Raw genomic sequence first — 20,938 nt, 5'->3', positions numbered from 1 at the left:
CCTGTCCTGCGTGAGAACTGTGGGTGGAGCGTGGGGACTGAGGAGGGGGGTGGATGCTAGCAGGGCTGGGGGCGGGGGTGGGAGGAGGAGGGCACCGCCGGGAAGACAGGGGGCTTGGCCTTGCCTTAAAGTGGAGCGGTTGCCTCGGCTCAGAAAATGAAAACCTTGCTGGCAGGTTGTGGATGCCGGCGGCGTGGTATGTGGGAGACACAGTGGGCTCCAGCAATGCCACTTGTGGCTGGGTAGCCTTGGGCAAGTCGCCCGACCTCTCTGAGCCTCGCCTGCGTGTGCAGGGCAACAGACCCAAGAAGACGAAATGTGTTTGTGCATCACAGATGCGCTGGGAAGGGTTAGAGGCTCGAAGGAGCGTCCCACGACCCAGGACTCTGTCTAGGGCTGAGGGGTGTTGCGGTGAGCACCACTGTCTGCAAGCATGTGCCCTCTGGGGAGGGCTGAGTGTGGTTGCTCAGAGACTCCAGCGGCTGCTGTGTCCCTCCAGGTCAGCTCCGTGCCCTTCCCTGGAGCCGCCAGCCGCCTGCAGAGCCGCCCTCTTCATGGAAAGCCCCGTGCAGCGGGCCCCTGGTGATGGCATCCGACAGCGACGTGAAGATGCTGCTGAACTTCGTGAACCTGGCATCCAGCGACATCAAGGCGGCCCTGGACAAGTCTGCGCCCTGCCGCCGCTCGGTGGACCACCGCAAGTACCTGCAGAAGCAGCTCAAACGCTTCTCCCAGAAGTATTCCCGGCTCCCGCGGGGCCTCCCCGGCAGAGGGGCCGAGCCTCACCTGAAAAGGGGGTCCGAGGACCGGCCTGGGAGGCTGCCCCTCGATTCTGGCCACAGTTCCAGCCCCGGCGGGGGTGGGTGCTGCAAGGAGAAGGCGTTGGGGAACCCCTACAGGGAGGAATGTCTCTCTAAGGAGCAGACCTTACACGGGCCGGATCCAGAAGCTGCCAGGCCTGGCCAGGTGCCCATGAGGAAAAGACAGCTGCCGGCTTCCTTCTGGGAAGAGCCACGGCCCACCCAAAGCTACCCTGTGGGGTTGGAGGGGGGACTGGGCCCCAGGGAGGGACCTCCCTATGAGGGTAAGAAACACTGCAAGGGCTTGGAGCCCCTGGGGCCCGAGACAGCCCCAGTGCCCGCATCCCCAAGGGCACCCGCTGAAAAGGAGCCACTCAAGATGCCTGGGGTCTCCCTGGTGGGCCGTGTCAATGCCTGGAGCTGCTGCCCCTTCCAGTACCATGGACAGCCCATCTACCCAGGCCCTCCAGGGGCCTTGCCTCAGAGCCCGCTCCCCAGCCTGGGCCTCTGGCGGAAAAGCTCGGCTTCCCCCGGCGAGCTGGCCCACTTCTGCAAGGATGTGGAAGGCCCCGGGCAGAAAGTGTACAGACCCGTGGTTCTGAAGCCTATTCCCACCAAGCCGGCCATGCCCCCGCCCATCTTCAACGTCTTTGGCTACCTCTAGCCGGGCTGGGAGGGCCTTGGTCCCCACCGCTGGCCTGCAGGGGTGTTGGACCAGCCCAGCAGTGGGCTGGGCAGTGGTGTAGCCTCTTGAGAGCCTTCCCTTTGTGTGTGGGGGGAGGGGGAGGGCAGGATCGGGGCAGGGGCTTCTCAGGCAGTTGCCCAGCCAGCCCTTGCAGCCTTGGGAGCGGTGGAGCCGGGCTTGGCCGGCCCCTCTCCACCCGGGCCAGAGCCCGACAGATGACCCGCAGGCCTGTGCAGACCTCAGTCGGCGGGGCGTTGCTCTGGCCTGCCGGCCGTTCCAAAAGCCAGAGTTACGCACCTGTGCATCTGCCACCCACTGTGTAAGCCAATCTCAGTTCTGTTCTTCTTGTTCTTTGTAAATATTAAGAAGGCTACAAGAATAAAGACATTTCTTTTGCAGTTTTCACATCTTGGGTCCATGAAGTTGAATGGTCCCCAGGCCTAGGACATGCTAGCTGGCCCAGACGGAGGGCCACCTACAGAGGCTGTGGGGGAAGCCTGGAGTGGCCCAGAGACCTCTGTGATGTCTGGGGATGGGCACTGGGGCCCAACCGCTCAATTCCAAGGAAGGAGGGTGGAGACAGTTCACGGGAAAGGATGCTCTGATTCCCCACGCCAGAGAACAGAGCGGGGAGGGTGTGGCTACCCAGAGGGTCCAAACTGCTCTAGAGAATAGGGAGGCTGGGACCAGGGCAGGGGGACCTGTGCTCCTGGCTCTGCCGTGGGATGTGGGGCTGGAGCCTTCCTCTTGGGGCCTCTCTGCCCCACCTGCAGGATGAGGGGTGGGATGAGAATGGTTCCCTCTGCAGTACCTTCCACTCCAATCACAGCCTCAGGGCAGAGACTGGGCCAAGACCAAGCAGGAGCAGAGCCCCTTGTGGACAAAACAACTGGTTGTTTGACCAAATTGCTCCTTTTTTCAACATAGTCTTTGGTTCTATGTCCATGGGCAAAATCATCATCATCATCGTCGTCATGTCTAGCTCATTCAGATTCCTAGGTTACCTGCCAATGGCTCTCTTCCCGGGCCCGATGCAGTCCCTAGCACACCCTAGGTGTCCTGCCAGTGGAATGATGAGGGCCTCTGCCTGGGACAATGCACAGAGGGGGGCACTGGTGGCGGGGAGTGGCCCTTGGTTTGGCCCCAATAGTGCCCAAACCAGCAGCCTTGGGAGGTGGGGGGCCGGCAGAGCCAGAGCCCGAGGGATCCCCCGCATGCCTGTGCAGATCTCAGTCGGTGGGGCATTGCTCTGGCCCGCACCGCACACTGGCCCAGGATCTGCGCTGCTGTGTGTGGCATGGCTCCGTGGCTGAGAGCGTAGGGGCTGCCATGGGCGCTAAGCGGCTCATTTCATCAAAAACACAGTTCTCACGACCGGGACAGGTGCAGGGGACCAGCCTGGTTGGGGACTATGGCCCCAAATCAACAGCATACTGTTGAACAAGTTAATGCCCGCTCTGTGCCTCAGTTTCCTCCTCTGTAAAGCAGGGACTAGATCAAAGATAGCAAACAGATGCACCCACCACTTCTGAGTCCAAGGCAAGTATCATCAACTGGTCACACACTCTCTCTGTTGGGGCCCGGATATGGCCTCAGAATCCTTCCTAACACAAGGTCTCAGGATTAGTGATTGCTAAGGCCCCTTGCTACCCTGCCTGTTTTTACTCCAGCATTCCCCTGGAGAGGGGCATCCACATGGAGGGGCAGCGTCACTGGGAAGCCGGTGGGTTTCTGGTGGTTTCTGCCTGATGGTCTCAGAGGACTTCAGAGCCATGAGGCCACATGATGCAGGCAGGGTTGTCCTGAGTTATTATCTGGCTCATGCGGTAGGGAGTCCTCAGCCAGAGCCCTTGCCTCAGGCTGCTCTGGTTTTAAAGAACAGAGAGGGGGCCTGGAGGAGGCATGTCCCCTTCTCTCCCCACCTGCACATCATTACAAAGGCCCTGCAGGACCCACTGTGATGAGGCTCGGCCCCTCCACATTGTACAGCAGGGTGTTAAAAGCTCTAATCTGGGCCCTGCCACCAGCTAGCTGTGTGACCTTGGGCAAGTTACTTGCCCTCTCTGTGCCAGAACGTCCTCATCCAAAAACTGTGATTGAAAATAGACCTGCCACGTGGGTAGCCGTGGGGATGCTGTGAGTGCCAGGCACTCTAGTACTTCACAAAGGATGGAAAGTTGCACCAACCCAGAGTCACCCCTCCTAGTTATCGGACGGTGTCTGTAGGTCCTTCCACACCGACATCTCAGTGTCGTTTATAGAGTGCGCAACCCACGGGAACGGGTGCCCGGGTCATCCAGCCACCCGCACTCCTTCAGAGAAGGAGCCCAGCTCTGAGAGGCATGTTTTCTTGGGGTGCTGCTCGAGTACACCGGGCCTGGGTCCCCACAGCTCCTCTGGGGCTCAATCTTTCCCAGGGGATACCTGGCAGTGCCTTAATTCAAATTCTGAGAGCCTTGTCTGGAAGCAGAAACCTTTACTAAGGTGCCACTCAACAGAAGCACCCGACACCGTGATTTTCCACGTCGAAGCAAGTTGGGGAAAAACACAACTTGGAGAACTTCAGTATTAAAAACAAAGAAACAAAAGACAGCCGCAGTAGCAGGGGCAGCTGCTTCCCTAACCAAGAAGTGAATGGTGTTGTCTCAACATGAAACCCAGGAACTCATCTCCTGCTCACAGGCTCAGATCTCCAGCACTGGGTCAAATGTGCCCCTGCTCATGAAATGAAGACACTTTCAGGACGTTTACTGTTTGGTGATGCTGTCCAGACACCTCTGTGGCTGAAGTCTTCCCAGGGGCTGGGTAAGCGCAGGAGTGGTGTCTGTACAGTCCTCCTGACAGCAGAGATGGTCAAAACACAGAACCACTGGCACAGTGTGAGCGCTGACCACTCAGAACCGACCCCCAGGGGGAAGCAGGGCATTTACGCTTTAGCTGCTGGGTGATTCGGAGGTGCGGGGCTGGGCAAGGCACTGGAGGGGAGGGGCTCTGACCAGTGGCTGCGACTGACTGGTATGGACATACATCAATATTCTAAGAACCCAAGGCAACTCCTGTGCCTCCCAAGCCGGGCCCCACATCCTGCAAATAAACGGTGCTGATGCTGAATCAGGGGCTGAGCTCTCCCTTCCCACATCTCCCACCACCTCCTCAAGACTCACCTCCTCCAGGGGAGACCTCCCTCAGACCAGCGTCCCCATCCTGCCCAATGCCTGTGGCCGCTGCCTGTTAGGACCCTCTAGGACATAAGGCAACCTGAGAAGTGCTGTAGGTTTAAGAGTTTTGCCTGATACCCAGCCCCACCCCAAATGCCCCCAAACAACATCTTTCTGCTCTGTCCCATCATTGACTGCCACCCCCTCTGGCTCCCAGGTCAGCAAAGGCATTCTTCATTCAGGGCTTTCCTCTGGCTATGCACTGAGCCCGCCTTGGCCCCTTCCCCTGGGACCCTGGGGTTGAACATCCCCAGTCTGGGAGGACGCAGGTTTCCTTCGATATTTCCTCAGGATCTCTGAAGCAAGACAGCATGGGACTATAGCCAAGCACTGCTGGGCTGGAATCCCGGGGCTTTGCTGTGTGTACCCAGGCAAGTCCCTTCCCCTCTCTGGGCCTGTTTTCCCTCCTGTACCGGGAGGGAGTGGGCAAGATGTGGCCTGGTTCCCTCTGACCCCTGGCTGGGAGGTGTCATTTGTCAGACTCATCCTCTTCAGGAAGACACTGGGACTTACTGGTTCCATGGCAAGCCAGCGTGTCAGAGCCAGCAAGGCCACCAGGGGCCACAAGGATGGCAACCTGAGGCCCCAGAGGAGTGAGCCGACAGCAGAGCCAGCCTGGGACCCAGAACCTGCCCTGCTGCTTGTTTGCCAAAAGCCAGAAACTCCGTCTGACCTCGCTGAAGCCTCTCCTGGGGCGGGGCCGGAGCAGACTCTGAGGAAGGTCACCTGCTCTGGTGTCACCTGAGTGGCTTTAACCAGTGAGGGAAGGCAGCGCCTATGAGTCACTGGGACTTCCATGGAAACAAGGCAATCTCGGCGAGCCGAGCAGGACTCAGACGGCGAGAAAGAACTAGAGCCGTGCCAGACCTCAGCTCTCTCACCTGCACCACCCCAAATGGGCTCGCAGCTCCTGCCGGACTCCTCCTGCACCCACGTGAGGACGGAAGGATGCAATGGGGGGCACGAGGCTTCCTGTCTCTCAAGTGTGGTGCCTTTGCAAGGGCTGACGATGTCCATCCCTCCGGCGATTGCTCACAGGAGCCGGTATTTGAATGGTTTCTCCCAGTATCTCAGCTTTTGTAGCAAAACGGGTAAGACGTGAAGACAGCACCAGGGGACACGTGTATAGGACAAGCCCAGGTGTCAGGAGACTTGTAGGATCTGAGACCCTGTTTGTGATGAAGCTCCAGTTTCCATGACAACTGAACCGGGAGAGAAAAGCCAACCGTGGCTATGCCAACCACAGGACAGGAAGCTGTCCCCTCTCCTGGGGCTGTCAGGTCTCTTCTGGTGAATGAAGGACACATTCTCTTGGGCCTTTCGGAAGCCCAAACCAAAGTGACACTATCAGGGGTCCATGTGCCCTGTCCCAGCACCTGCTCCTCCCCCACTCCTGCCAGGAGCTGGGCTAAGGACCTGAGGCCCCGGAGGGGTCTGGCGAAAGGGACTTCACCGGGCAGGGCACCATCTGTGCAACATTTATTGTACCTAAGGAAGCCCTCTGGGACCGAGGTCTCCCCACCCCACTCCCCGGGGCCACACCTTTGGGGAGAGAGCTCAGAGTCAAGTGGAGAGTTTCCCAGAGCAAAGGGAGAGGGGCGCAGGGACACTCTGCAGCAAGGCTGTCTGGGAAAGACAGACTCACCCCCAAAAGCTCTCCAGCCACAGCCCAGAGGTGGCGCCAGGGCTTCCCTGCTGGCCCCTGCCTTCCCCAGACCACCCCAAGTCCTGCCCTGGTCCCATCTCCTGGCCCCAGGAATGGAGCCTTCTGCCATCAGGGATGGCAGAGAAGGTCGGGGATCTCCTTGTCCATTTGAAAACAAACATGGTTCTTCTCCTACGTGACACATTCTGTCCTCTGCTCTGGGCAAAGCTCTGGCCCGGAGGCCGGTGAGATCACGGCGCTACCCCAGCTGAGACGGAGGCAGCCCACAGCCTCATCTGTCACCAGGTCCCCTTGGATTTGGGGCCACTGCTGTCCTGACACTCAGTGAAACAGTCTGAGGAACCACTCCTTCTCCACGTGCCCCGGTTACTGGGTGTTCTCATATTTCAGGTATCTAATCAGCCTGCCTGGGAGTGGCAACGTGTCCAAGAGTTTTATACGGTATTTCCCAATGGCTTTTCGAACTTGCAGCCGGCAAAGGTGAGCCAGGGGTCTTGGAGGTTCTGGAAAAAGGAGAGAGAGATGCTGATTCGCCGTTTGCAAGCGGCAGAGGGTTTGCATCTGTGACCCTGGCTTGTGGGAAGTAGCCAACCCACGTAGTTGGCTAAGAGAGCGGGTGCCTGGACTACCCCCACGCTCCATAACCCCGGCCCCTGACAACTGAAAAGACGTCACCCCTCATTCGTCTGCACAGCCCAGGGAAGTAGTAGGGCAGGTACCAAACCCATTTTACAGGTGAGGGCTTAGCGGGGGTCACATCTGGGACTAGAACTGGCATTTCCTTTGTCCTGTGCCCCTCCTCTACACACCAGCCCAGAGCCCGCCCCTCCCCACAGCCTTAGCAAGTACGACCTCTTAAGTGCCCCCATGCACGGAATTCAGCTCTGGGCTCTGGGGGGTGCAGAGAAGTCAGGGTCAAGGGGCAGGGACTGGGCAGCTTCCAGCAGGTCCCAGAATCCTACCGGGCTGCCTCCTCCAGGAGGCCCCCGGGATACCTCATTCAGTGGAGTTTTCTCAGCTGGGGGGCGGGGGGAGGGGGAGAGAGAGGTAAGAGCAGGGCCTGATGCATCTAGTAATTCATTTCAGCCCTGGGAACAGGGTAGGTATTTGCTGAATCAAAGAATGCCATTCATTCATTCAACAAACACATGCTGACGCCTTCACTGTGGCTGGCCCCGTGCTCGGGCCAGAGATGCAGGGGTACCCACTCAGGAGCTTAGATGGCGCATCTGAGCAGGGTCCCGATGGGTGGGTAGGAATCTGCCCGGTGAGGGAGGGAGGGAGGCAGGGCATTCCAGGCAGCGGAAGTAGCAGTGCCAAGCCAAAGAGGCCACCGCCACTCAGGGAAGATCAGGGTGCAGTAGGAATGTGGGGGGAGGGGGGAGCCCAGCCAGCTGCAGGGCTGTCTCACTAGCTGCCCCATCGCGGCCCTGCTGACACTTCCGCTGCCCTCTGGGATGCTCAGCCCCGCTCTCTGCTGAGTGAAGTCTGAGCTTGTGGGAAGGCAAAAGGCCACTGCGTAGGCAAAGGACACAGGGCCACCAGGGCTGGTATCCTGGCTGGCTTTGGAGTCTCTGATGTCAACGTCACAGCATTAAATGAAAACGCACGTGGGAAAGTGTTTCGCAGATGGAGGGTGGGCTTTAAAGTAACCGGAAGAAGTATTGGTTAAGAACTATTTGTTCTTCCTGTTAATAAATGTTTGTAGCACACTAAAGGGTTCAGCAGATTTTTTCCCATGGACACAGTTTAGTTGGAAATTACCCTTCCCAGGCAGGGCTTGAGGAGGGCACAGTGAGAGGTGGGACGACATCTAAGCAAGGACCGCTCTATTCTCTAGTGGCCTCTAGTGGCCAGTCACGGTGATGGCAACCAATTATTCATTAATTCAAGAAATGTTTGTTTATTGAGCATCTAGAGTTCCCAGTGAGTGGTCAAGTCCATCCCACCCTCCCCCGTCCTCCGCCCCCTCCTCCTCCCCGCTATCGCCAGCCCAGTAACTTTATTAAGGACCTCAATTCAAGAGCTCCCAGGCATTTGTGCAAATGGAAAATCCTATGGCAAGTGTGGGTTCAAAGGGGCACAGGGATCAAGGAGAACCTGGCAAGTCAGAGTTGAGGCACTGGGCTGTGGGACAACTGGACAGGTAATGAGGCAGCGTCTTCACCTGCGGACAGCAGCAGCAATGGTGGGATAATAATAACTTTCTGTGGGTCAGCCTCTGTGCTACGTGATTGACAAGCACTTGGGTCAGAGACAGGACGGTGCCCCCTAGCGCCAGAGAAAGCCCTGGGGCAGCTGGATTGCCTCGGGGCAGGCATCTCCTCAGTATCGGCTGCAGCACCCAATTCAACTGGCTCTGACGCCTCACCTGCCCGTAATTTCTTACAGGAATTCTTGGCCTGACTCAGCTAGGCTGCTCCATCTGCACTGCACACAGCTGCTGGACCGCGGCCAAAGTCCCCTCACTGTGCCAGGTACACACCTGGCCCTGCAAACACCCCCAGCTGGCAGAGCTGGGTGGGGCTGGACACTGAGCCTGCCAACCTGCTCTGTTCAGACAGGGATACTGAGGTCCAGAGGGGAGTCCTGCCCACGGTCGCCCAGCAAGCCCCTGGTTCCAGAGCTCTGGGGGCCTGGCCCCTAGACCGGTGACCTGACAGCACCGGCACCACCCGGGAGCATGTTGAAATGCAGACTTTTAGGCCCCACCCCAGACCTGCTGAGGCAGACTCTGCATTTTTAAACAAGATGCTCAGGTGCTTCGTGTGCACTTCGCAGTTTGAGATGCCCCAGCCCATAACTCCCCCTCCACCCCACCACACTGCTTCCCAGCGGCCCATAGTCCTGGGCGACTTACTCTAAAGGTCCTGATACCCCGCGGGGAGCCGGAGTTTTTGTTTAAAGCATCCTAGAGAGATTTAGTGGCGGGATGTTGGGGTCGATCAAACCTGGGTTTGAAGCCCAGCTCTGCCACTAACTAGTGGTGAGACGCTCGCCAAGTGACAGTCTGAGGGTCAGGCTCCTCACTTACAAAACGAGGAGTCACGGAGCCACTGGATGTGACACGCAGCACAGAGCCTGGCACGAGAAGGTGCTCACCAAATGTCAGTAACAGTCACAGGCCCCGAGTCCCGGCCTGAGTCAGGCAGGGTGAGCTGCCGGCCGCAGCAGTGACAGCCCCTACCTGCTTTCTCCTTGATGACAGCCCAGTCCTCGAAGCTGTCAATGTGCTCCTTCAGCCGGGAGCAGAGCTGCACGTTGCCCACGTAGTCCAGGAGGACGTCGATGATGGGCCCTGCCCAGCGGCTCACCTCCGGGGCAGACAGGATCTCGCAGAACTGAAAGGGAGCACACACCAGTGCTGGGACACCCAGGACCAAGGGCACTGCCTCGACAAGCTCATCCTACAGGTGGGAACCTGCGGCCAGTGAGGGCAGGGGACACGTCTGAGGACAGACACTGGGCATGCCCAGGGTAGGATCCAGTTCTCCACATCCACACCCCTCTCTCATCAACACAGGCCTACTGCTGCCAAAAGCGGGAGGGGGGCAACTTGGGCAAGTCACGTCACCTCCCTAAGCCTCAACGTCCTTGTCTAGAAAATGGGTATATGACACCAACTTCAAGGGTTTTTTTTTTTTTTATGAGAATTAAGGTAATATAAACATAAACTTCTCTGCACACAGAGGATAGCCCATAAGTGATGGTCATTAGCCATTGTTAATATCTCCAAGAGGAGGGTGTTTCTAATTTCCTTTTCATTTTACATTCTGGTTTATTTAAGTCATCACCATGGACAGGTCTTGCCGCTGGGGTCACTGACTTTCTGCACCTCACCTGACCTTGTACCAGCCTGTTCTCACCTCCACCCGGATCCTGGTCAATCAACCTCATATTCCAGGTGTAGGTTTGCTGGGGGTGATGAACCCCTCAGTTTTGCAGAGTTCCTCACCAATCCCCTGCTCCACTGTTCCTTCCCCCAAAACAGCAGACCAAAGAAAGGACTTAATCGCTCACGTGAACCACTAAGTTCTGCTGCCTCTAAAGCATGCTAACACCGGGTTCTGCTGCCTCCGAAGAGCGCTAAATACTAGCTTACACTCCCTCCAAAGTGCACTGACCATGAGTCCACACTGCCTCCAAATCCTGCTAACCATCATCTTCTGCTGCCTCCCTAGTGTATTCCACCCCGCCTCCGGTGCACACAGCCTCGGGAGCGAGTGAACCACTAGTCCCCCCAGCCTCCGGAGCGCACTGGCCCTGGCCGCACTCCCCCAGACGCGCCTTCCTACCTGGACGACGCCTGGCGCCTTGTTCGAGCCGGGCGCGTTGTTGAACCTGTTGGAGGACGACGGGGCGGGCGGGTGCGGGCCGTTGCCGTACAGGCACGAGAAGCAGGGCTCGCCGTTGCAGCCGAGGTCCATGAGGAACTTGAGCAGCGACAGGCACTTCATGGAGAACATGATGGTGGCGGGGAAGGCGGTGGGGTGCGTGGCGATGTAGGCGTCGATGTTGGCGCCGTGGTCCAGCAGCAGCTGCATGGTGCGCAGGCAGCCGTGGCGGATGGCCACCAGCAGGGGGTTGATGACGTCGCGGTTGGGGTCGGCGCCGGCGAGCAGCAGCAGCTCGGTGGCGTACACGTTGTTGTTGACCACCGCGAAGTACAGCGCCGAGCTGCGCCGGTCCTCGTAGAGGCGCGCGCGCTCGGGCGCCAGGGGCGCGTTCACGTCGAAGCGCGCGCTCAGCAGAGCCTCGAGCACCTCGTCGTTGTTGCGCTCGGCGGCCAGGTGCAGCGGGCTGATGCCGCTACGGCGCACGCGCGTGCGGCTGGTCACCGGCAGCAACATCTGCACGATCCTGCGGGCGGGGCGGGCACGCGCGGGTCACGGGGCGGCCAGCACCTCTGGGCCGGACCCGCGCCCGGTGGAAGCGGAGGGGCCAGGCTCGGCCACTCGCAACCACTGAGTGAGGAGGCACGGACCCACCAGCAGGGGGCGCCGCGGAGACAGCCGTTCTCACAATTACCACTTGGGGGAGAATGGGTCTGCTTTACAGATAAGGAAACTTGAGGCTCAGAGAGCTTCCACCACCTTATCAAAATCACAGAGCCAGTAATGAGTGGAGCTGGGCTTCAAACTCACAACCCTTAGCCTCCAAAGTCTGAGTCCTTAAAAACCTCAGCCAGACTGGCCCGTGGTTTCAAGAATCTCTTGCCGACTTATTTCAGGCTAAGGAGTGTTGCCCATTCCCAGCTCAATTATCTGAAGGAATTGATTAGAAGGCCCCAAACCTAATGACTGTCTGGGCTACTGTCTTCAGGAGGCAGTAGAGCCACATCGTGAAGCATGGAGCTAGACCCTGCCCTGCCTGGGTAGGCTGGGGGTGCGGGTAGGCGTGGGCGGGCAGGGACAGCCGTATCCAAGGGCTCACTATGTGCCAGGAGACATCCAAAGGCTTTACAAACACTATTCGGTTTACTCTTTACAACACCCCAGAAAGTATGTCTCGTCATTCCCTTTAATACAGATGAGAAAACAATGCTCAGAGCGGTTAGGGGGCTTGCCCAGGCCGTACTTCGGGAGACACAAACCAGGATTTGTACCCTCCTCTGACTCCAGGGCTGAGCTGTCCTGCATCTCTGTCTTGCTGCCCTGAGGCCTTGGTGGGTCCACCAGGTCCTGGGGGACAGGAGGGGACAAATCTGTCTGGCCCCAGCCACTCCTGCCCCAGACCCCAGTTAGCCCTCAGTGACCGTGAGGTCGCCTCCCCGGTCCTGGGAGTCTCAAAGCCTCTTCCCCTGAAGGCTGACTCTAGCCTCTCCCAGGCTCTCTGCCCTGCCTGTGGCTCGGAGAGGGTTGATCAGCTGCGGCTGAGACTGGGGATTGCTGCCAGCCCTGACTCTGCTCTCCTCTGATGAATCAGGCACTATTCTCAGCCCTTAACCTACGCTAATCTGGTACATCCTCCCAACAGCCCTATGAGATGTGTACTAGCATTAACCTCATTTACATGAGCAAAGAGAAGCCCAGGGACACACAGCCAGTAGGTGATGGAGCCAGGATTGGAACCCAGCTAGTCTGATTCCCCCTGGAGTGAGGAGCGCACTCTTAACCACTCCTCTGCTTCTTGTGTGGCAGTCAGGAGAGAGCTGCTATGTCACAGGGTTTTACATTCTTCACAACACATTACTTGCCTGCCCCATTTTATCTTCCCTGCAGGCTGTGGAGGTAGCCAGAGTGGGTCTGTGGCCTTCTTTGTAACAGGCAGGGCTCAGAGGGATGAAGTGACTGATCGAGGGCCATAAAGCAGTTCTGGGGCTTGACCCCAGGAATCCTGACCCCTTGTATTTGCTGTCTTCCCCTAGACCCCTGCCACCTGCCAAGCTCTTGCCACTGACGTGATTACAGCCCCTAACCCACACATTCCCGGCTGACAGGTGACCTTGTGGGCTCCAAGGAAGTGGCCATGGCAGGGCAAGCAGGCGCCACCAGGCCCATTCCCACACCTCTTTGCCTCCTGGCACTTGGGCTCCTGGGGCTTCTGGCTTCTTAGAAATGTGATGCCAGGGACCTCCCCTTAGGATCTCAGTGGAAAGTATTATTATGGTTAGTGACGCTGTGTTTGCTTAAAATCTGCCTCTCAAACCTCAAAAGGAAATTCACACACCCAGGGGGGCTAATTGCCTCCTAATTTCTATTTGTGCAGGCTCAGGAGGCCTGACCTCGCTCTGTTAAGGTGCTGGTCAAAGGCGGGGGCCGGGGCCTCAGCCTGGACCACAGCCATCGCCAACAAATGCTCCCTAACAGCCGTAACATGCCCAAGCACGGGAAAAACAGCGAAAGGGGCTGCCTGGGGCCACTGGCCAGATGGGCTGGTATCTCTGGCAGGTCGCAGCTGGTCTCCACTGGTCCTTTGCCGAACCAAGGGAAAATGGCAGAAATGTGGGAACGTGACTGGACGTTGCCTAGAGTCCCAGAAAATAACACAGTGAAATTATCTAATTGTTGTACGCTTCTGGAGGACTTGGCCAAGCTGAGAGTAATTGTAATGCTGGGCGGGGTCTGGAGATCAGTGTGTCCAGCCTCCCATTTTACAGAGGGTGAAACTGAGACCTGGGTGTGGGGTGGGAGGTGGAGGTTGGACTGGAGGTGGATGGCAAAGCCAGGGCAGAATGCAGGCATCAGAATGCCCAAGACCAGGCCTTTCCATGATGCCCCAGTCCCCCTAGGCCTGGGGAGTGTTGGTCGCCCCACTGCATGTCATCACTTCTCTCCCACAGACCAGTTGGTGGGAGGAGGGCAGGAGGACGATGGGGAGACCCCACAAGACAGACTGGGACATTCCCATTTCTCCCATGGGCAGGTCCTGGGACCACAGGTGCTCAAAATGCACCTTAAGAAGAGAACAAACGTACTCATTGCCTGGCAGAAACTTTGGTGTCTGGGAGGCCTAGTTCCCTGTCCCTCTCTTCTCCTTTCCCCAGCATGGAAGCTGCACCCACCAGCTCAGCCTCCTGGGTCACCGGGTCACGGTGGTGTGACCTCTGCCAGCATTCAGTATAAATTTGACCATGGACTTGACTTTCACAAGGGAACCAGCTGCCCACAAATGGCTCTGCTCCCAATACCACTGGTAGCACTGTGTCAACCTGGCAGTGTGTGTGCGTGTGTGTGTGTGTGTGTGCGTGCGTGTGTGTGTGTGTGTGTGTGTGTGTGTGTGTGTTGAGGGAGGATTACCTCTTTTCTGAGCCCTTACGGAGCCAGCAAAGGCTCCACCAGTGGAGAATCTGCCTGAGGGTGTTCCCGAGGGCACAGTGGGACTCCTGCCCACGAGGGATCCTTCTGGGGGAAAGTCTGCAGCTCTTCCCCTGGGAGCTGGAGCAGAGGAGCAGGTCCTCCACGAAGGAGGAAAAACAGGCCCACTGCCACTCTGTGCCACCTGCTGGATGAACAAGCAAGCCTAGGGGTCTCTGGGTCCCCGGAGAGACAGTGGAGCCTGCTGAGGATACAATCTGTGTGCTCTCAATCCCTGTGCAACTCAGAATCCCTGAGGGAATGCTGAAAATGCAGGTTCCTGGGCCCTGACATTCAGGGCCCAATTCAGCAGGTCTGGGGAGGGGCCCCGGAATCTGAGGTGGGTGATCTATGCATCACGCCTTGAGAAACTTTGCTGCAAACCTTCATTTTCCTCCAGAAGGTACAAGCAGTAAACCAGTTTCCTGGAGTGGATGGGGTTAGAGAAAGGGGCCTGTCCTCTCATTTTCTGGGAGGGCTTGAGCTCTGACCCTCAGTTTCCCTTTTAATTAACGGGCATGCTAACTTGCTTATGAATGTGTTGAAAAATGTATTTTAATTTAATGTATTAAATGTTCTCTATTCTGCCTTTCCCAGAAAGAGTTTTCAGTGGCTTGCAAAGGTAATATAAATTAGAAGTAAAAGAGAAAGGATATTTAAAAATTAGGGAAGGCCCAAAATACATGTCAGTATTATATGTCAGCCACAAACGACACATTGGTTCTCCCCTGGGATGCCTGGTAAAATCAGCTGAGGGCTTTTAGGAATCCTGCAGTCCTCGCCCCAACCCAGATTGCTTACAGCGATATCTCTAAGGGCGGCGCCCAAGCCTCAGGGTTTTAAGAGTTCCCCAGGGTTCCAGTGTGTAGCCAAGGTTGAGAACCAGTGGTTTCAGTGCTATTCTAAATTCAGTTTAAAGGGATCCTGCACCATCTGCTCTTCTCTAATACTACTTCTTAATAAGTCTATCTTTGGTGCTGAGTTTTAATCTCATAAGGTGTCTTTGCTAAACTGGAAATGAAAAATAAGAAAAGGTGTGTCTTGGGGCTTCCCTGGTGGCGCAGTGGTTAAGAATCTGTCTGCCAATGCAGGGGACACAGGTTCGAGCCCTGGTCCGGGAAGATCCCACATACCGCGGAGCAGCTAAGCCCGTGCGCCACAACTACTGAGCCTGTGTGCCACAACTACTGACCCCGTGCGCCTAGAGCCCGTGCTCCGCAACAAAAGAAGCCACCTCAACAAAGAGTAGCCCCCGCTCGCCACAACTAGAGAAAGCCCATGTGCAGCAATGAAGACCCAACGCAGCCAAAAATAAAAAAAGATGAATAAATTTATAAAAAAAGAAAGAAAGAAGAAGTGTGTCTTGGAGGTGCCTAAGACTTTGGGGTCTTGGGGGCTCCTTTCTCAGCCACGCCCAAATGTCACGCCCTCCAGTTAAAAGTGCTGAAGGCACCATCTGGCGAGCACCGAGCCCAGATGCTGGAGCCACCTTCCATGCTACAGACAGGCAGGGCGTCCTGGCAGGTGGTGAGTGCGGAAGGCCTAGGGAAATTCACATCAAATCCCCAAGCAGCCAAGGGAGGACAGCGTGGAGAGGGCCACATGCCACATGCCCAGGGAGTGAGTGCAGCACTGGGGGCTTGCCTGGCCGCGGGCCCTGCCAGGTGGCAGGAGCTGCTGGGGGTCGGCTTTACCCCTTTGTAGGGCAGACGTCAAAAGGTGGCCTGGCCCCCTCAGTCTTGGGGTCGAGAGGGAACTGAGGTCTGAGAATGGAGGGTGAATAACCAGGGACATGGCTTTGGGAGTCAGCACGAGTCCAAAGCAGGAGACTCTGGGAGAGCATAAGCCATTCACGTTGGTGGTTCCAGAGAGGCCCAGCCTTTCTCCCTGGCCATCCTTAGCCACACCCAGTGCTCTTTCAAACTCCCCACCAGCTGGGGCCAGACTGCTGACATCTAGTTCCACCTGAAGGCATTGGGCGTGACTGGAGGATGCCAAGTGACAGTCCCAGCTCGGCCACTCTCTGGCAAACCACTTCCCATCTCTGTCCTCGGGTCTCTCCTCTGCAAAATCAGGCTTGGATTAGATCAATGGTCCCCCCCAGAGGTCTGGCTGGGCTGTATCTGGTTGACCCAGAGCTTTTCAGTGATAGAGACTTGGGCTCCCTCTCTCCTGGAGATTCTGGTTCCGTGTGTCTGGGATGTGCTATTTAAAAAATAGCCCAGAGTGACTGTGCTGTACAGGCAAGTATGGGGAGCCAGCGTACCGGGAGGCTTCAAGGGTCAGCCCTTCTGTCTCTTTCCCTCGGGATCTCTCTGGAGTCAGGTTAAGAGAATCCATGTTTGTTGACTGATGGGGGATCTTTCTGGAGCTGAAGAGCAAGATGCTATCTTGCCCACCACCTGTGCCTGACTTAAGTTGTTTTCATCGCTTCATTGGTTTCACTGAAAAATTATGGAATGTACCCTCCCTACATAAGAGAGAATGCAGACCCAGTGAGCACCTACTGTGTGCCAGGTGCTCTGCTGAGGGCTTTATTTCCATTCTATAGCCGCGTATATCCATTTCACTAGTCCCCGCAACAGCCCCCGAGGCAGTGCAACCTGCCTCCCGTTTTACACAAGAGGGAATTGAGCTCAGGAAGGTTAAGCAAGCTCCCCAGGGCCTCAGGAGGCATTCAGACCCAGATATGTCTGCCTCACGGCCGGCTACTTGGTCCAGAGAAGGCGGGGTCTCCTCTGTGCATGTATGGGGCATGAAGCGGGGAGGGCATCTTTGGTTGGTCATTTGTGCGGGTACCTACAGAGCAGGGCCTGGGGCCCCTGAGAGTCAGCTCTGTCTCCTTGTGTCTCCACTCCATTCTCCACCCCCATTTCCCTCTGCCTTAGTGGAGACCACCCACACCCTCCAGCCCACATGATCTTCTCCCTGCTGAGGACAGGGCTGCATTTCCCAAAGTGTGTCGTCTGGGGTACACGAGATGGGATTTTAGGTGAAAAGGTTTTTTTATTAATTGTAACTTGATCATTTTAACAATTTAATAGTGTGATAAACGTTCCCTTTTGAAAATAAATTCATTGAAAATAATAACGTCTTGAAAGGAAAATACTAAGAAGTGAGGGTACAGATATCTAAAATCAGGAAGAATGTCTGTGAATGCTCAAAGTTTGGGGAACACTGGTCGAATGGAAATTACTGGGCCCTGTGCATCCTCCACGGGCACCTCCTAGGCGAGTCTTCCCTGACCCTCCAGCTAGTGGTGGTGCAGGTGGAGGTTTAACAACTTGCTCTCTGGGGGGAGGAGGGGCCTCTGATTTCTAACAATCATTAATTTCCATGGTGTAAATACTCTCATCATGGCCATTTTCAGGCTACCAATGTGATCAATCAGCTCACAGGAGCTGTACAAGCCAGCTCTAGCACTCCTCTGCTTCCAGCCCATGCTAGTCTCTAGGACCACCACGGACCTCAGCTCTTCATGCTCTTTCATTCGTCATGAATTTGTGTGTGTGTGTGTGTGTGTGTGTGTGTGTGTGTGTGTGTGTGCGCGCGCGCGCGCGCGCACATCTTCCGTCCCACCAGATTGCTCTCTGAAAACTTAAGCTTCTCTCATCTCACTCAAAGTACCTAGCACACAGTAAGTGCTTAAGAAAAACTAGCTAGTATCAATGGTACTATTTGTATTATTGTAGGTGTCCCCTGTATGCCTGCTAACTGCCTAAGAGGTTATCTTTGCATCCCCAACAGAAATATCCACTAGTCCAGACTCATATCTGGCTTTCTGTGTGGAATCCAGTAGATGTGACGTTTGGAACAGGTGAGTTCCTGTCATTTGCAAGCTGAGTGACCTTGGGCAAGTCGCTCAACCTCTCTGTCTTAGCTTCCTCATTTGAGAAAAAATGAAGATAATCGTATCTACCTCAATAGATTTGTTAAAAGAATTATGAAAAGTACAGCTGTTAAAAGGATTGAACACATTTCTAATGTAAAGTGCCGGAAAGTGCCACATAGGTGTTGGCTATTATTATTGTTCCTGGTGTTGTAAGCATTCACTCTAGCTTGCCGACTGCTGAGGGGTCTTCCTCTTTTCCACCTAAAACGTGGCCTGGGCTCTGACCTCTCCTGGGCCTCCCTACCCCCGTGGGCGGGGCATTCAGAGGAATGGGTGGGGAGGGGGAGGAGCCTCAGGGGCAGGGGCGGGGCCTGGGCTGACCTGTAGTTGCCCTTCTTGGAAGCGATGTGCAGCGGGAGTATGCCATCCTTGTTGGCCTTGTTGGCGTCGGCACCCTGCGACAGCAGGAACTCCACCACCTTCTCGTGGTCGTTCTTGCAGGCCTCGTAGAGGGCAGATGCGTGGTCGCTGGCCTGTGTGTTGATCTCAGCACCTGGCAAAGGAGAGGCGGATGGGTGAGTGATCAGGGCGGTCACTGTCCCTGATGTAACGCCCACCTCGGGCTGGCCGCTGCTGCCCTAACCACTGTGATACATTGGATCACCCGGAGGACCTCCAGCTCCTTTCTGCTACATTGAGACCCGCTGTCTGCCATCCTGAGCTGCCACAACGATGCTAGGATTTACTGAGCACTTGCTCTGTGCCAGACGCTGTGCCTTACCTATGCTATCTCTTTGAGTCCGCAGCATACTGTAACCCCATGCAATCGGTAACAACTTTATTTCCATGTCACAGACAAGGACGATGAAGCACAGAGAACCTCTGCAACTGGCCCCAGAACCCCCAGCCCATAAGGGAAGAGCCCAAACTTGAACCCCGATGATCCGATGGCAGAAGCGCTGACAGATGGTCAGATGGCAGAGACCATGCTCTCAACACTCATTCCACCTAAAGGGATCCAGATCCTGCCCTGAGGAAGGCCCTCACAGCTCTAGGAGGGCACAGAGCCTCCTCGTACAGAAAACCCTAATAATTCTATTCATTGGGATTTGCTCTTCCCTGCCTTCCATTTCAAGGAATAAGGGAGGAATTACTTCTTGTCTCCTCTGAAGGAAACACTACACCGTGCTGCAGGAGGGAGGAATCCAGCCTGGTGACAGTCTCCCGTAAGCCCAGTCCCCTACACCTTCTCCGTCTCCTGGTGGTGATGGAGAGAATGCAGGGGTTTCTCTGCAAAGAGCGGTGCAGCCTGTTCCCAGTCCCTCCCTATTCCGGAAGGAAATAGAACTGAGATGGCAGTGAAATGTCAGTAAGGGCTGAAATCAAGAGCATCTGTTAACCACACAGATCCCCTCTCTCTGGGCATCCAGCTTATCACAAGCTTTCTTGTAATTTAAAATTTTTGATGACTGATTTCTGGTCTAGCGGAAAGAGCACAGGCTTTCATGCCAGACAAGAACCAGTTGAAGTTTCTGTTTCATGCTTTACAAGCTCTGTGGCCTTGGGCAGCCTTTAGGAGCCTCAGTTTTCTCATCTGTTGACTGGGAATAATAGTACCTACTCAACTGCAAGGAGTAAATAAGGCAATGTAAGCAAATATCAGCTATAGACTGAAACACTCATGTCCCCTGAAAACTCTTACGAAACGTAATCCCCAGTGTGATGCTGTTAGAAGGGGGAGCCTTTGGGGGGTGATTAGGTTATGAGGGTGGAGCCCTCATGAATGGGATTAGTGCCGTCATAAAAGAGACCACAGAGAACTCCCTCACCCCTCCACCATGTGAGGACACAGAGAGAAGTTGGCTGCCTAGGAAGTTGGGACAGGCTCTCATGGGACACTGAATCCACCGGCACCTTGATCTTGGACTTCCCAGACTCCAAAACTGTGAGAAATAAACCTTGGTTGTCCGTAAGCCACCCAGTCTGCGGTATTCTGTGAACTAAGACAACCTCCCCACCAGGTGGCTGGCACAGAGGGGCTGCTCAGCAAATGCGAGTTCTCCAGGATGGAGGGGCCGGGGCGCAGAGGCTGGTTCTGCCTCCACCCCGAGGGAGACTTGGCCAGCGGCTCTGACACTGCCGAGCTCTCAGAGTCAGGCTCCCTGGAAGCCTGGACCCCGCCGGCCTCAGGCAGAGCCGCCTGCTCACACAAGAAAAATATTTGCATTTGCAAGTGGACTCAGCCCACAACGGGAACAGACCCTGACTCAGGGCTTCAGCGGGAGAGCTGGGCAGAGGTCTAGCGTTAGCCAGTTCCCCTCGCCTGTCCGCTGAGCACCCCGCCCTTTGCCCAGCCTCCTTTCCTGGCTCCCAGGACCCTCCCTGTGCCCCTCTGTCCTCAGGCTGGTCAGCCCAGATATGTCCCCAGCGGCAAGGAACTGCCCTGGGTCTGTTTTCCCAAATGCTCGGGCACGTGCTGAGTAGGTGGATGCTATCCAGGCCAAGCCCCAGGATGGAAATTCTCGAGGCCTGGGGCGGGGTGGCGGGGTGTGAAGAGCATGCAGTTTGGAGTCAGATGGACGCAGTCGGAGTCCAGGCTCTGACTGTGACCAATCATTTAACCTCTGCGAGCCTCGGTCTCCTCATCTACAAAATAGCATGAGGACACTCCCTACCTCTTAGGGCTGTGGAGGAAACCTCACTGGCTTCTTGTGCTCATGCCTAGTGCAGTGCCTGGCACACAGTGGGTCCTCAACAAATTATTCCAACTCAGCCCCAGCGTCTGGCTTACCTCTGGGTTCTCTGTTGCTCAAGTGGAAGGGTCACTTCCCATGGAGAGAGAAAGGAAATCAAAAGTGTTCTTGGGGTAGATCAGAATATAATACTCTTTAACCAAAAGAATGTCGGCCAAAGTCTTGGAGTCTTCTGTTACTGGGACATG

General features: G+C 56.1%; 2 protein-coding genes across 3 annotated transcripts in view; one reads left to right on the top strand and one right to left on the bottom strand.

Annotated features, from left to right (window-relative positions):
- Positions 1-505: 505 nt before the first annotated feature.
- Positions 506-1,464, top strand: FAM181A (family with sequence similarity 181 member A; the record flags this gene model as incomplete). The annotated part of the gene is made up of 1 exon (XM_082649634.1): positions 506-1,464. The coding sequence occupies exon 1, from the start codon at positions 586-588 to the stop codon at positions 1,462-1,464; it is 879 nt and encodes a 292-aa protein (XP_082505760.1). The 5' UTR covers positions 506-585.
- A 4,703-nt stretch (positions 1,465-6,167) lies between these two features.
- ASB2 (ankyrin repeat and SOCS box containing 2) overlaps positions 6,168-20,938 on the bottom strand; it is a 48,045-nt gene continuing 33,274 nt past the window's right edge. For both annotated transcript variants that reach the window (XM_082647520.1, XM_082647519.1), the window contains exons 7-10: positions 18,379-18,550; positions 10,665-11,229; positions 9,557-9,710; positions 6,168-6,872 (exon numbers count right to left, since the gene is read on the bottom strand). In XM_082647520.1, the coding sequence (XP_082503646.1) occupies positions 6,736-6,872; positions 9,557-9,710; positions 10,665-11,229; positions 18,379-18,550 (1,028 nt within the window). In that variant the 3' untranslated portion in view covers positions 6,168-6,735. The remainder of the gene's footprint in view (positions 6,873-9,556; positions 9,711-10,664; positions 11,230-18,378; positions 18,551-20,938) is intronic.

Source organism: Grampus griseus (genome assembly GCF_964374135.1).
Source record: "Grampus griseus genome assembly, chromosome: 2".
NCBI lineage: Eukaryota > Metazoa > Chordata > Mammalia > Artiodactyla > Delphinidae > Grampus > Grampus griseus.
The sequence above is the reverse complement of the archived record's forward strand: the minus strand, read 5'-3'. Positions and strand labels throughout refer to the sequence as shown.